The 15,075-nt window shown below is 64.3% G+C and overlaps 1 protein-coding gene across 2 annotated transcripts in view; it reads left to right on the top strand.

The window, feature by feature from the left end:
- Positions 1-13,567, top strand: part of KCNH2 (potassium voltage-gated channel subfamily H member 2) — a gene marked incomplete at both ends in the record, with an annotated part of 33,237 nt that extends 19,670 nt beyond the window's left edge. Inside the window, 12 exons of one of the 2 annotated variants that reach the window (XM_079711478.1) lie at positions 473-916; positions 1,508-1,719; positions 6,035-6,463; positions 7,191-7,578; positions 7,906-8,105; positions 8,592-8,844; positions 9,957-10,150; positions 10,420-10,519; positions 11,145-11,417; positions 11,498-11,684; positions 12,019-12,196; positions 13,439-13,567. In XM_079711478.1, coding sequence (XP_079567604.1) covers positions 473-916; positions 1,508-1,719; positions 6,035-6,463; positions 7,191-7,578; positions 7,906-8,105; positions 8,592-8,844; positions 9,957-10,150; positions 10,420-10,519; positions 11,145-11,417; positions 11,498-11,684; positions 12,019-12,196; positions 13,439-13,567 — 2,987 coding nt within the window. Of the gene's footprint in view, positions 1-472; positions 917-1,507; positions 1,720-3,450; positions 3,559-6,034; positions 6,464-7,190; positions 7,579-7,905; positions 8,106-8,591; positions 8,845-9,956; positions 10,151-10,419; positions 10,520-11,144; positions 11,418-11,497; positions 11,685-12,018; positions 12,197-13,438 lie in introns of those variants that run through there. The other variant, XM_079711479.1, reaches the window with a different exon arrangement.
- Positions 13,568-15,075: the final 1,508 nt, after the last annotated feature.

Genomic DNA, 15,075 nt, shown 5'->3' with positions numbered 1-15,075 from the left:
AGCATTAGTAACACTGGTCCTACCTATTCAATGGGTGCCACCTCCAAGGTGGCAGGGTACGGCGGCAACCCGTGGCATCACTCCTCCATTTGGATGCAGGCCCTGCCATTTACTGTGTGACCTCCAGCAAACCACATAACTCACTGACGCCTAAATTTCCTCAAGTCTAAAATGGAGGTAATGGATACCCACTGGGTGCAGTTGTGAGAGCCACAGGTGCTTTATGTAGAGACTCCCGGTGACGTGAGGCTCAAGAAATGGTGGTTTATTACTGGCGGAGTCTTAGATACGATTGCATTCTAGACTTTTCTGGAGACTTGCGTTCTGTGCAGTAGGAGGGGGGGTGGAGGGGTGCCGGCGGCTCTCGGGGCTCCCACTTTCCCTCCTTGCCCCCCTTGGTGACTGGGCTCCAGCTGCTAGGCCTGGCCCTCTCCCGGGCTGCTGGCGCCACGCACCTCCTCTCTCCCCGCAGGCCGCGCCAAGACCTTCCGCTTGAAGCTGCCCGCGCTGCTGGCCTTCACCGCCCGGGATTCGTCGGTGCGGCCGGGTAGCGCGGGCGGCGCCGGTGCCCCGGGGGCCGTGGTGGTGGACGTGGACCTGACGCCCGCGGCGCCCAGCAGCGAGTCGCTGGCCCTGGACGAGGTGACGGCCATGGACAACCACGTGGCGGGGCTCGGGCCAGTGGACGAGCGGCGCGCGCTGGTGGGCCCCGGCTCGCCGCCCGCCTGCGCTCCCGGCCCGTACCCGTCGCCCCGGGCGCACAGCCTCAACCCCGACGCCTCGGGCTCCAGCTGCAGCCTGGCCCGGACACGCTCCCGAGAGAGCTGCGCCAGCGTGCGCCGCGCCTCGTCGGCTGACGACATCGAGGCCATGCGCGCGGGGGCGCTGCCCCCGCCGCCGCGCCACGCCAGCACCGGTGAGGCTCGGCCCCACCCCTGCAGGAACTGCCTGGCCGCGTCCTCACCCACGGGCCTGTCCATTCCAGGCCCTCAGCTTCCTCCCTCTCCGCTCAGTCCTGTGTGCCTGGGAGATGGAAATCCTATTAAGAGCTTACTTAATCCCATTAAGTAGCCTTTTATTCCATTAAATGTGCATTCATCCCATTGCATTCTTCCACTCTCAGAGCCGGTGCTGGCCCGAGGAGCTGGCTCTCCCAGGCTGGCCTGGAGCAGGGATGCCCACGGGAGTCGGGAAGGCGGGAGAGGCACCTGGGTCCCCGCCACCACCTGGGCCTCTGGCAGGCTCCCAGTGTCTGCTGAACAGACCGTACGGAGGCTCTGTCCCCTTCGTCATCTCATAGCTGCATCAGGCGTGCTTCCTTACGGTGGGGAGGGGTCTGCCCTCGCTTGTTTCTCAGGGACTCCACTCCTGTTTCCTGAGCTGGCCTCAGTGAACCCCACAGCCTGGCTCCTGCAGGGCCCGTCGGCACCTCAGCTCTGTGTCGTCGACCTGACGGCCTTTGCCCCTGCCTGCCGGCCACCCTGACCCCCTTTTCCCTCCACCCCAGGGGCCATGCACCCCCTGCGCAGCGGCCTGCTTAGCTCCACGTCAGATTCGGACCTCGTGCGCTACCGCACCATTAGCAAGATCCCCCAAATCACCCTCAACTTTGTGGACCTCAAGGGCGACCCCTTCCTGGCTTCGCCCACCAGTGACCGGGAGATCATAGCCCCCAAGATAAAGGAGCGGACCCATAACGTCACTGAGAAGGTCACCCAGGTAGGTGTCCAGCTCCCTGGCTCTCCGCTCACGTGGGAGGAACTTGGAGGGGGTGGAGTGGGAGTGGACTGTGGTCAGAAGCGGGGGTGGAGGGGTGCAATCAGTGAGGGCCTCCTGAAGGGGGCGGACGTGCCGACTGGGGGTGAGGGTGGCGTTTCAGAGCTGGGACGAGAGAGATCCTGGAGCAAGGGAGACTGGAGGGGGGTGTCCATGCGAGGGGCAGATACAGAGGACAGGTGGATGGGGCTCAGGGAGGACAGGGCAGCTGAGGCCGGGCACCTGGCAGGGTGAGGGTGGGTGGGAGAAGGTGGCCACGGAGCACAACAGAGTCCTGGGGGCAAACCAATGGGAGGTTTCACATTAGAAGGGGCCACAGAGGTCGAGGTTGGGGGTCCTGATTCTTCTAGGCCAATGTGATGAGCCAGGCAGAGGGTGGGAACCCGGTGCTAGGGCCAGGGTGGCCTAGAGGTGCCCACCCCTGTCCCCAGACCACGGGAGAGGAGAGTTTTCCTTCCCAAGTCGGGAGGGGAGGGTATGGAGTTGGGGGCACAGATACAGAGGGGTCAAGTCCCCGAATTCCAGACCAGAGAAGATTGCCAGCCCTGGGGGGGCACTGCCCAACACTGCCCAGTGACAGGGCCAGCCTCTTGGCAGCAAGATCGTCTGCACCACCCCCACTGCCCAGTCCATCCCAGCTCCTTCCCGTCCTGGCCTGGGGGTGGGGTGGGGGAAGGTCAGGACTGAGAAGCCAGGGACAGAGGGGGCTCCAGGGACAGAGGGGGCTCCCGGGCCACACCTGTCTCGCCTCAGTCCCACTGCCCCCTCCAGCTCCTTCGGGCTCCCTGAGCCGGCCCGAGTGAGGGAGCTGTCTGCGCGCTGCGGTGGGCCTCCTCAGCCCTCCTCCTGGCCCCGCTCCCGCTGGGTCCCTGCCAGGTCTCCGGCCCCTTGGCCCTGATTCCAGAACGTTCCCCCCACCCTAGGCCCCATATCTGGATGCCTCGCCCTCACCCCCTCCCACCCCTGCTTCTCTCCTGTCCTCACCTGGAGCCCTGCCGGCTGCCCTGCCCCTGTGCCCACAGCGTGTGCTGTCGTGTTGTGGTCTGTGCGTGCCAGCGGGAGCGTGTGCTCCTGGCTCTTTGGTGGCCGGGCGGTCACTCCATCTCTGGGTGTCTGTCTGACTCTGGCTGGCTGGGCACTGGACCGGCGGGGCGGGGGTGTCGGGGAGACCATTAATCTGCGGTGACAGGCCGGGCTGCCGGGGGAGGGGGAGGGGCACGGGCTGCGGGAGTGGCTGCAGCCGGAGCCCGAGCGGGCCGAGGGGGAGGGGGCCTCTGGCCGGCGGGCGGGGCGAGGGAGCCCGGGTGTCGGCGGGGCGGGGGTGGGGACCTGGGAGGAGGAGGGGCCGGCTGGAGGAGCCGAGGTTCGTACCGCGGTGCCCGGCCGCTGCTGGGCTGGCAGCGGGCAGAGCGCAGCACCCTGGCAGCGGAGCCCGCACCAGGGGGCCATGGGCAGCCTGAGCCAGGCGGGCTGCTGTGCACGCTCACTGCCAGGGTGACCCCAGTCCCGAGGCCCAGCCCCAGTGACCCTGGCTTCGTGCCAGAGGCTGCCCTGGGAGCCAGGCCGCCAGCGCCTGGGGCGCAGCCTGGACTGAGGCTGCTGTTGAGGTGCAGGTGAGGCGCTGGCTGGGCCCTCGGGCCCCGGGCAGGCAAGCTGGGGGGAGCCAAGTCCTCCATGGCGGCCCCAGCGGGGAAGGCGAGCAGGACAGGGGCTCTGCAGCCCAGGGCCCAGAAAGGCCGGGTGAGGCGGGCCGTGCGCATCTCCAGCCTGGTGGCCCAGGAGGTAGGTGATCCCCCCAGCCCCTCCCCCCCCTCTGAGGCGGGGGCACCGAGATGGATGCGGCCCAGAGGGCTCTGGCTCCAGGCCGGGAGAGGGCTTCTGAGATGCAGGATGGTTTGGTGAGCCCTGGGATCTGTGGCCCCGCTCATCCCACTCTTGGCTCCAGCTTGCTCGCTTTTCTCCAGACCCGCTGGGCCTAGGTGGACAGTGTTTTTCTTGCCAGGGCTTCCCTCCTCCTTGGGCTTCCGTGGCCCAGCCTTCTAGCTCGAAACACAAAATGAGGAGAGGGGAGAACAGGAGCGAAGTGGGTGCGCGGAGAGGATGGCTCCCACTCCCACCCCACCTCCCCCAGCGAGCGGGCAGCAGCCGGGCCTGGCACAGAGGCGCTGGGGCTCCACCCCTCCAGCACTCTGTGCGTTGTGAGTGGACCCTGCGGCGGGCGAGGGAGGCATGGGCTGCTTCAGGGGTCCAGGTTGGGGGGCTGGGACCCGAGGAGGCTGGGGTCAGAGGCCACTGGATGAGTGGTGAGGGCAGGCTGAGCCGGGCACCTGGTCTACCTCTTCTGGGGCAGCCTGAGGTGCTGGTGGCTACGCTGTGGTCCCCCAGGCTGCTGACTCTGTAGGCACCTCCTGGGAGCCACGTCTCCAGCCCCCGGGGGGCTTCTGGCAGAGAGGAGCCAGCTCAGGGAGGATGGCAGGGGGAGTTGGAAGCGGCTCACGGGTGGGTCTGAGAATCCTACCCCTGTCGCCACCACCAGCACCCAAACTCTCTGCCTTGGCTCTTGTGCCCCTCCCAGCTGGGGGACAGGTATGGGGGGCGGATTCTTCCCAGCCACAGGTGAGGACCCGGGGATTGGCTTAAATGAGCTTCAGTATTCTGTATGACAACAGGTTATGTAACAGGGGAGGTTATATACTGGCCCAAGGCCGTGTGGTGAGCTGGTGGTTGCAGAGCTGAGCCCGGCTGGCCCCTACAAGAGGAGGTCTGAGGGTCCGGGCCTCGGGCCCTGGGCTTGCCCCCGGCATGTGTGCTTGTGTACTGGGTGCTGCTGGTCCTGCTGTGGGCAGACTCAGGTAGGGGGCAGGATCCCATTTGTCAGGTGTGGTTCAGCACAGCTTCAGGGGCCTGGCCTCTCAGGTGTGGTGAGGAACCCCATCCAGGAACCTTCTGACTCCTTGTCTGTGAGGGCCCTTTGCAGTCCCCACTTGACCCCTGAAAGGTCACCGCCCATGTTTTCTGCCTTAAGGAGCAAGGGGCTCGGGCTGAAGGCAGGGCAGAAGCGGGGGCCTAGAAGCCACGTGCCCCTTCCCCTGCCCCAGGCCCCAGCTCCCCACCCCACCCATCCTGTGCCTCTGGACCCCCTGTGGCCAAACCTCTAACTATGGCCTATCTTAACTTCTGGTTACTTCCACTAAGGAGAGGCTCTCCACACAGTCCATCTGGTGAGGGTGGTTCCAGGGGGTCCCCAGCTTGAAAATGAATGGGAGTCTGCGGCTCCACCCACCACGGCCCTCCCCAGCACAGAGGCCTGAGGATGCGGGGCCCTGGCACTTAGTACTGCTCCCTCAGGGCTGGCAACCTTGGCTCTCAAGGGGGTGGGTGGGGCCTTGGGTTTGGCTCCCCAGGGATGGCAGGGCCAGGCTGGGAGAGAGTTTGGGGATTCTGAGGGGCAGGGGGAGGCCGCAGGGGGACAGACAGAGGCTCCTGGGACAGCGCGAGAAAGCTGGTCTCAGCTCTTCCTAGTTTGGCTTGGGGAGAAAGAGTGGTGTGACTGCTGCCCCCTGGTCTGGATGGCGAGTCTGCCTCTGCCTGGGTGATGAAGGGGCAGGACCTGAGGTGAGCCGGTGCGGGGCTGGGTGGTCACTTCTGAACGGCTTCCCTGGGCCAGCGTGAGCAGGGAGGGGGAGTGAGGGTCATGGTCTCTCTTTCCAGGATGCCAAAGGGCCTGAGGCTGGGTGGCTGGTATCCTTGGGCCAGAGGCATGAAGGGACATTTAGGCCCTCAGTCCCTGGGCCACCAGCAATGGGACTTGTAAGGAGCTGCCAGTGACCACCACCATTTACATTGCCCAGGCCGGAAGCTGTAGTCCTTGGAGCATTTTCTGGACAGAGACTGTAGTATATGTGGGGCGTGTGTGTGTGTTTGTGGTGTTTGGGGCTGTGAGCAAGATCGTACGGTGAGAGTTATATCCATAGTTACCAGTCTGTATTGGTGGTGGGGAGCAGTACTTGTGGGTGTCACTGCTTGGTGCCCTGGACTCAGAGAGCCAGCCAGGAGGTCCCGTGCCGCATGGGGAAGGAACTCTGGTGAGTGGCTGTGTCCCCTTGTCTGAGGGTGGGCTTCCCCGCTTGGCCTCTTCTCTGGAGGGCCCAGCAGAGATGCTACCTGCTCCTACCCTGGAGGGCCCCACGGTCTGTCCTCCCTGCCCAGACCCTGGCTGGACATCATACCCTCACCTCCACCTTCCCCGCCGGCTCAGGTCCTGTCCCTGGGGGCCGACGTGCTGCCGGAGTACAAGCTGCAGGCACCACGCATTCACCGCTGGACCATCCTGCACTACAGCCCCTTCAAGGCCGTGTGGGACTGGCTCATCCTGCTGCTCGTCATCTACACGGCGGTCTTCACGCCCTACTCGGCCGCCTTCCTGCTGAAGGAGACGGAGGAGGGGCCCCCGGGCCCCGACTGTGGCTACGCCTGCCAGCCGCTGGCCGTGGTGGACCTCATCGTGGACATCATGTTCATCGTGGACATCCTCATCAACTTCCGCACCACCTACGTCAACGCCAACGAGGAGGTGGTCAGCCACCCTGGCCGCATCGCCGTCCACTACTTCAAGGGCTGGTTCCTCATCGACATGGTGGCCGCCATCCCCTTTGACTTGCTCATCTTCGGCTCTGGCTCTGAAGAGGTGGGTTGGCAAGCAGGCAGGGGCACGGGGAGGGCAGCAGGTGGTGGGGTGAGGGGGTGGGTGGCGACGGAAGGAGGGTGGCAGGCGCGTGGCAGAGCCCCAGCTAACCCGCACCTGCTCCCCTTTCCATACGAGCCGCTCCCCGGTTGTAGCGGTCCAGAGGGCTCACCTTTTCCTAACGTGTCCGAAGTGGCCACTGTCTTTTTTTTTTTTTTTTCTTGCGGTACGGGGGCCTCTCACTGTTGTGGCCTCTCCCTTGTGGAGCACAGGCTCCGGACGCGCAGGCTCAGCGGCCATGGCTCAAGGGCCCAGCCGCTCCGCGGCATGTGGGATCTTCCCGGACCGGGGCACGAACCCGTGTCCCCTGCATCGGCAGGCGGACTCTCAACCACTGCGCCACCAGGGAAGCCCGCCACTGTCTTTTAATTCACATGAAAGTGCCCTCAAGCTAGTGGGAGCTCTGGCCGGGCACCTGAGGGTGGGTGCACCTTTCCGAGCCCCAGTTTCCTCATTCTGGCCGTGGGAACCGCGAGCCCTTTGTCACAGAGCTGGCACGAAGGTGAATGGGCTCCGTGCTGGGCCCAGTGAGTGGGAGGCGTTTTTATTTTGAGGAAGTGCTGGGGAGAACTCCTCGGGGGTCTCACCTCCGATGCCCCCCCCGAGAGCTGCAGTGCCCCCACTCCTCGTTTGCCCCCCTCCCGCACTGAATATCCACCGACCCCCGTAGCTGATCGGGCTGCTGAAGACGGCACGGCTGCTGCGGCTGGTGCGCGTGGCACGGAAGCTGGACCGCTACTCAGAGTACGGGGCGGCCGTGCTTTTCCTGCTCATGTGCACCTTTGCGCTCATCGCGCACTGGCTGGCCTGCATCTGGTACGCCATCGGCAACATGGAGCAGCCGCACATGGACTCCCGCATCGGCTGGCTCCACAACCTGGGCGATCAGATCGGCAAGCCCTACAACAGCAGCGGCCTGGGCGGCCCCTCCATCAAGGACAAGTACGTCACCGCCCTCTACTTCACCTTCAGCAGCCTCACCAGCGTGGGCTTCGGCAACGTCTCACCCAACACCAACTCGGAGAAGATCTTCTCCATCTGTGTCATGCTCATCGGCTGTGAGTGCACCCCTGGGACAGGCGCGGGGGCTAGCCAGGGGCCCGGGGTCTGGGAAGAGCCCGAGACAGAGGAGAGGGTGGGTGTTAGAGGAGCCAGAGTGGGGCCCTGGGACTTAGACACCCCAGGGGACTCCATCATGGCATGTTTGGGGCTGGGACACCAGGGTGGAGGCGCAGGGAAGAGCCGAGGGGTGCGTGTGCCTGGGCTTTTGTGCCTGCATCTCGCGTGTGTGCTTACAATGAGACGTGACTGCATGTGTTGCTGACACAGTACAGGGGCGGGCGGGGTCCCTCAGGTGCTGACGGCCCCACTCACCCCGCCCCCAGCCCTCATGTATGCCAGCATCTTCGGCAACGTGTCGGCCATCATCCAGCGGCTGTACTCGGGCACGGCCCGCTACCACACGCAGATGCTCCGGGTGCGTGAGTTCATCCGCTTCCACCAGATCCCCAACCCGCTGCGCCAGCGCCTCGAGGAGTATTTCCAGCACGCCTGGTCCTACACCAATGGCATCGACATGAATGCGGTGAGGCCACTGGGCTTGGCCTCCACGGCTGATGGTGGGCTGGAGGGAGCAGCGTGATGGTCTGGACTCCTCCTGATGTAGCGGGCACGTCTCAGACCGCCAGAGTCGCCCTCCGTGGTTCAGGTGGTCCCAGTTAGCTCCAGGCAGGACCCTGGGAGGAACGTTACCCTCCTTTTGCCCATGGAGCTCGTTTACTGGGTGAGCGGTCACTTTGGGGCAGGTGCTAGACCAGGCCCTGGGTGATCGTGTTTAATCCTCACGACAGCCCCAGGCAGGAGCTGGTCTCCGTGCCTCACACGTTAGAGCGCGGAGGTTAGAGCAGTGAGGCGTCATCCCCGAGGGTGCACGGCTGGAAGGCGTGGAGCTGGAGTGGGCACCCAGGTCCTTCCCCTGATAGCGGACGCCCCGGTGCTCCCCACTGGATCTCCGGGGCGGGTGGGAGTGGGGTCCCGGGAGAGGGCGTGCTGAGCTGCCCCCTGCCTTCAGGTGCTGAAGGGCTTCCCTGAGTGCCTGCAGGCGGACATCTGCCTGCACCTGAATCGCTCGCTGCTGCAGCACTGCAAGCCCTTCCGAGGGGCCACCAAGGGCTGCCTGCGGGCCCTGGCCATGAAGTTCAAGACGACGCACGCGCCGCCAGGGGACACGCTGGTGCACGCTGGGGACCTGCTCACCGCCCTCTACTTCATCTCCCGCGGCTCCATCGAGATCCTGCGGGGCGACATTGTCGTGGCCATCCTGGGTACGGCAGGGACCGGGAGCTGGGCCCGAAGTGCCTGCTGAGGCCTGGAGAGGTCCCACCCAGCCCATTAAGGACACAGCCCTGGGGGCTGTGACCCTGGGACTACCCACAGGGACCTTGGGCTCCTCTAACTCACCCAAGCTCAAGCCTTCCAAGGGGTCGGTGGAAAGGACTCTGGGGGTTTCCAGATTCTGCTTCCCTTCAGGGTCTCCTCACGGGCAGTGACACCCTTGTTCCTTAAAACAGGACCAAATCCAGATGCTCCAAGGTAGACAGTGGAGGGAGGTTGTGCAGCTGATTTTACTAAGGGCCGCGTGGTTCCCTGCAGCCTCAGGCAGTACAACCAAGCCTTCGCCTCCAAAGCAGAGGGAGTCCTGCCCCTCTTCCCCTCACACTCCTTCTTCTCTGCCCTACCTGTGCATGTGGGCAGGTGTACCTGGGCACTGGGACTTCCTGCCCTCTGCCTGTCCTTCCTTTGGCCCTGGACACCTCAGGGCAGATGTGCCAACGGGGAGGTCTTTATAGATTTTTATTTCTCAGTTTGGCATAAACACATGCTCATGCCACAAGCACCCCCAAACACAACTGAAACCAAAGTTTTGCTAAACAGTCGCCTTAACTACATTCTGGTGTTTTCTATGCTGTGCTAAGCTATGCTATCCTGTTTTCAGTAAACAAAATGCTGGTCTTGATTCACTACTGTGTTTGATGTGTAGCTTGAAGAACATTGTTTATGGGGGTGCAGTGTTTGGCCAGGAGGGTGTTTGGGACATGGGCTTTGGGGGGTACCAGAGGAGTTAGAACCCAAGGAGGAAGCCAGGGCCACGGGCAGAGCTGGGCATCCGGGCTGGAGCTGCTGGCTGGCCCAGGAGCTGGGAGGCACAAGGTTCCTGGCCCTTTACCCTCAGGGCGCTGCACTGCGCACACCCTGCCTTTTCGAGCTGGGGGAGGATGGGCTGGTTGATGCTTCCCTGGCCCTGGGGGCTGGGGCCCGGCAGTCCGTGACCAGACTGAGGGGAGGCGCCCGGCCATGGTGAGAATGCCTGGAAGTCAGGTGCCTGCTGCCTCTGCTGCCGCCCAAGGGGCTGAGCCCCCCTCTCGGTGGCCTCCAGGGAAGAATGACATCTTCGGAGAGCCTCTGAACCTGTATGCGCGCCCTGGGAAGTCCAACGGGGACGTGCGGGCCCTCACCTACTGTGACCTGCACAAGATCCACCGGGATGACCTGCTGGAGGTGCTGGACATGTACCCCGAGTTCTCCGACCACTTCTGGTCCAGCCTGGAGATCACCTTCAACCTGCGGGATGTGAGTGGGCCGCGCGGCCGGCTGCACGCTGGGTGGCTGCCCCTTCGCTGTGTGTGACCTTCTCTCTGGGCTTGTTTCCCTGTCTGTCAAATGGTATCCGGGTCACACCAGGTTGCGAACGTCCCAGGCTCAGCCCCGGTCCTGGGGCAGAGCTCACACCCCCAGAGCTGGCACTCCCAGCCCCACCTTCTCTGTTCGGGAGGGGTTCTGGCCGGGACCGGGCAGGCCGGGTGGGCGCGGAAGGGCCCTGACACCGTTCTCGGTTCCAGACCAACATGATCCCCGGCTCTCCCGGCAGCGCGGAGCTGGAGGGCGGCTTCCACCGGCAACGCAAACGCAAGCTGTCCTTCCGCAGGCGCACTGACAGGGGTGAGGCGGGGGGAGGGGAGGGGAGGGGGCGGGGTCCAGGTGAGCCGGGAGGCGGGCGGGGGCGGGGTCTAGAGGAGGCGGGGCGGAGGGCGGAGCGCGGAGTCCGGCGGGTCTGCTCCCCACAGACTACACAGACCATTCGGCCCTACCTTCAGTGTCCCCCACCCCCGACCCCATCACCCCATCCTTTCAGGCCCACTGGAAATGTCACCTCCTCCAGGAAGCCCTCTTCCGCCCTCCAAGGCAGGGGCGCCCCTAAGTTTCTTTGGTCCTCACAGGGCTGGCGTCCTGGTGGGCACTGCTTTGAACTGATAAGGGGAGGAAAGACAGGACAAAGGAGGGCAAGGAGGCCAGCACGGGGGCTGAGGGCCCGGGGTCCCAGAGAGCCGCTCCCAGCAGTGCCACTGCCCGTGCTTGGGCAGCCAGTGGTCACAGACGACCAGGTCCCGCCCTCGGAGTTCTCAGTCTTCTTGAAAGTGGGGGAAAGAGAGCGGAAGAAACAAGTGGGGACAAACCAGGGCGTCCAGCCACATCGTCTCCCAGACCTGCTCCAGTCCCCTCCTCTCCCCTCCCCTCCCCTCCGTGTCTCCTGCCTGCTCTGAGGCCCCTTCTCTGTTTCCCACAGACCCGGAACAGCCAGGGGAGGTGTCGGCCTTGGGGCCGAGCCGGGCGGGGGCAGGGCCGAGTGGCCGGGGCCGGCAGGGGGGGCCGTGGGGGGAGAGCCTGTCCAGCGGCCCCTCCAGCCCTGAGAGCAGTGAGGATGAGGGCCCAGGCCGCAGCTCCAGCCCCCTCCGCCTGGTGCCCTTCTCCAGCCCCAGGCCCCCCGGAGAGCCGCCGGGTGGGGACCCCCTGACTGAGGATGGCGAGAAGAGCAGCGACACTTGTAACCCGCTGTCAGGTAGGGCGGGGGCCCCCTGGGCGGGCGGGCGGGCGGGGCGTGGCCTCTGTCCCGGCCTCAACCCAGCTCTCTGGCTCCAGGCGCCTTCTCCGGAGTGTCCAACATCTTCAGCTTCTGGGGGGACAGCCGGGGCCGCCAGTACCAGGAGCTGCCTCGCTGCCCCGCCCCCGCTCCCAGCCTCCTCAACATCCCTCTTTCCAGCCCTGGCCGCCGGCCCCGGGGCGACGTGGAGAGCAGGCTGGATGCCCTCCAGAGGCAGCTCAACAGGTGAGGGTGGTCCCTGGGATCAGCCTAGGCCTGGCTGTGTGTGTCCAGGGGGGCGGGCTAGTAGGGGTGGGGCACGGGTGAATTGCAGTGTGGTCTGTGGGTTTCGGGCAGTGTTGCAGGGTGAAGTGGGTGTCTGCTCTGTCTAGCCCTGTCCACATGTCCAGCAGCTTGACCCTCTCCTTGCATTCAGAGCCGAGCCAGGGGCTGCCACACCTAGAATGAAGAATGGACCTGGGGTTGACCAGCTGGCTGTCCGTAGGGTGGTCCTGAAGACACAGTCACTGGTGTCTCCACTTCCCTGAGACCCAGAGCATCCTCCTCCTTCTTGCCCCAGGCTGGAGACCCGGCTGAGTGCAGACATGGCCACCGTCCTGCAGCTGCTGCAGAGGCAGATGACGCTGGTCCCGCCTGCCTACAGTGCTGTGACCACCCCGGGGGCCGGCCCCACCTCCACCTCCCCTCTGCTGCCCATCAGCCCCATCCCTACCCTCACCCTGGACTCGCTTTCTCAGGTAAGTTCCAAGCACCCCAGCCCTGCCTCTTCTGCACCGATTTCACCCCAGACCGGCTTTGCTGCCCTTTCTGCTTGGCCTTGGGCCCCAGCCTCCTCCCACCCTGTTCCTGCCTTCCTCCCAGGCTGTACTCCTGGAGGAGGGCTGCCCTAGGCGCTGCGAGCACGGAGCAAGGCAGGAGAGCCCCCAACAAAGCCCCCAGACAGCTGGGCCAAGGAAGCCAGCAGGCTGAGTGGCATTCGCTCCCCTAGTGTCACCTGAATGGCCAGATCTACTCAGGGTGCCTGTGTCATGGCTGTGGGTGGAGGGACTGTTGAGCCAGGGGCCTGGCGGTGGGTGCTGGGTGCCAGCATGCCCTTGGGATGGGGTCCCAAGCCCCTGCTGCGACTGATACCCCCTGGGTCTGGTTCTACTGCCAACCGTGGACTCTCATGCTCAGCACTTTGCGGGGTTGTCCTGAAGGCTCTGGCTAAGCCCCAGGGTAGCACTTCCAGCCCGCATCTCCCCCCTCCTGCCAGAGATGGGCCTCTGCTGCCCTTAGTCCTCTCCTAAGTGGACACGCGTGTTCCTGGCCTGCTGACAGGACAGCTGTGTCTGGGTCTCAAGAATGGGGCTCCTCTGGCGACAAGAGGTGGCCTGGGATCTGCTCCCCCCTTCCCTCTGGCATCTGCTACCCCCTCCCATCTGCCGCCTGCTCCTGTTTGCAGACACCAGGGCCCACGTCAGCAAATGTGCCAGTCTCCCTTCACAGCCTCCTCCGCAGAGATCTCACAGCAGACTCGTCGGCACCCACAAAGCCCCTCCTGCCTGCCCTGGTACTCTGCCTGGCCTTCCGAGGCCTGGCCGCCCGCCTGCCTCTGTTTCCAGGTCCCTGAGTTCTAGATTGGAGGAAAGAACCCTGTCTCTCTTTCTGTACAGCTTCTGTGCCAGCTCAGGGACCCTTATTCTGGATTGGGTTTGAATCCAGCGGCCATGTCCCCTGGGGAGGGAAGTGGCTGTGGCCTCAGGCTCTCCCCACGTCAGGCAGAAGCTCCCGAGGCCCCCAGATGCCCGGTCTGGCTCTTGCCCGCCCAGAGCGCGTTTCTCCCAGAGCAGGTTGGAGTCCTGCTCTGTCTGCCTTGGCGCTTCTCCTGTGCCCTCCAGGCCTCTTCTGTCTGTCAACGGGGTCTCCGGACCCTCTCTGTCCTCTGACCGTCCCCTGCCCCTTGGCTTCTAGCTTCTCACACTCCGGTTTCTTTGCAGGTTTCCCAGTTCGTGGCGTGCGAGGAGCTACCCCAAGACGGCCCTGCTCGACGCCTCTCCCTGCCGGGCCAGCTGGGGGCCCTCACCTCCCAGCCCCTGCACAGACACGGCTCAGACCCGGGAAGTTAGTGGGGCTGCCCAGTGTGGACACATGGCTCATCCAGGGTTCAGTGCACTGCCTGGGCCCCTCCTGTGGAGGCCCTGCCCAGGAGGCCCTGGCCGCTGACGGGAGAGGAATAGGAAGGCACAGCCCCTCCTCCAGCCCTTGGGACCATCTCCTCCTGTGGTCCCCTGGGCCCCGTTGGGGAGGGGCAGGGACAGGGCCGGGCAGTGGATGGGGGTCTGTGGTCCCCTCACTGCCCTGGGGGCAGTAGCTGGTCTAACTGCCGGAGGCACCCGGCCCTGGGCCTTAGGCACCTCAAGGACTTTTCTGCTATTTACTGCTCTTATTGTTAAGGATAATAATTAAGGATCATATGAATAATTAATGAAGATGCCGATGACTATGAATAATAAATAATTATCCTGAGGAGACTCCAGGGGTGCTGGGAGGGTACAGCCATCAGCACGCTGTATCCCATGTTCACGTTCATAGTGTCCGGTGCGCTGGCCTCTCTGAGGGAATCCAGGCCGACCTGTCTGTGTGCACAGGGCCTGCAGGGGCAGCTCCGACGTCTGGGTGTGGAGTCTGTGCAGTCGCGGTGCTCCCTCGGGGCTGACACAAGTCACCTCCAGGACCTCTTGCCTCCGGAGGGCCCTGCTTCCATGTGGTCCTGGATTCAGGATGGCAGAGAGCCACCTGGACTCTTTTACATATAGAGGTTGTCCTAATGGGATGCCAGGCCTGGGGTCCCGCCCCTCAGGGTCATGGTGGCTTGCTGGGTGGCACACTGGCCCCCAGAGCTGGCCCCAGGCTGACTGCTGATGTGGCTGTATTCTTCCCTCACACAGCTCATGAGCCCAGCCCGTACTGGCTTGAACCTGGGGCTGTATTTGGCCAAGCCCCCAACTTGGCCTTATCTTGACCTTGACTCAGACTCACACGGATCCTATATAATTGGCCCCCCACAGCAAACCACCTCTGGGCACGTTGGTTTTCTCAACCCTGACCAGAGCCCCCGCCCCCTGGTGTCTGGCTCCAGACGGGGCCCCACCTCCGTCACCTCCATCACTTGGTCACCTGTGATCCCTGACCAGAGGAGCTGCCTGAAGAGGGTGGAAGTTTCAGGCAACTCATTCCCATTATCGGAGGAGCAAGTCAGAACAGATGTCCTGGGGCCAGTGAAGGGTGGTGGCCATGTGTGTCCGTGTGCTCGTGAGTGTGTGCGTGTGCACGTGCCATGCTGGTCTTGCGCGAACACCCAGCCTCTCAGAGGAGCTGCCGTGCGGTGGCCGTGGTAGGGCAGCTGCTAGCCAGCAGGAGGGGCCGATGGGCAACGGTGCTGCCCAAGGCCTCCGGGGTCGCTTAGTCCTATAATCCCTGACCCTTTGAGGTGGGTGTGTTAACCTTTCTTTGAACAGAGCCCATTACTGCCTGTGCCGGGGTGGGGAGAGCGTTGGGAGGAGACCCTGGTCTCTGAGCCACCTGGAGGGCGCTCTCTGTCCAGAGCGTGTGGGAGAGAAGTTCCTGGTGGTTC

Source organism: Hyperoodon ampullatus (assembly GCF_949752795.1).
Source record: "Hyperoodon ampullatus genome assembly, chromosome: 9".
In the NCBI taxonomy this organism is placed as follows: Eukaryota; Metazoa; Chordata; class Mammalia; order Artiodactyla; family Ziphiidae; genus Hyperoodon; species Hyperoodon ampullatus.
The sequence above is the reverse complement of the archived record's forward strand: the minus strand, read 5'-3'. Positions and strand labels throughout refer to the sequence as shown.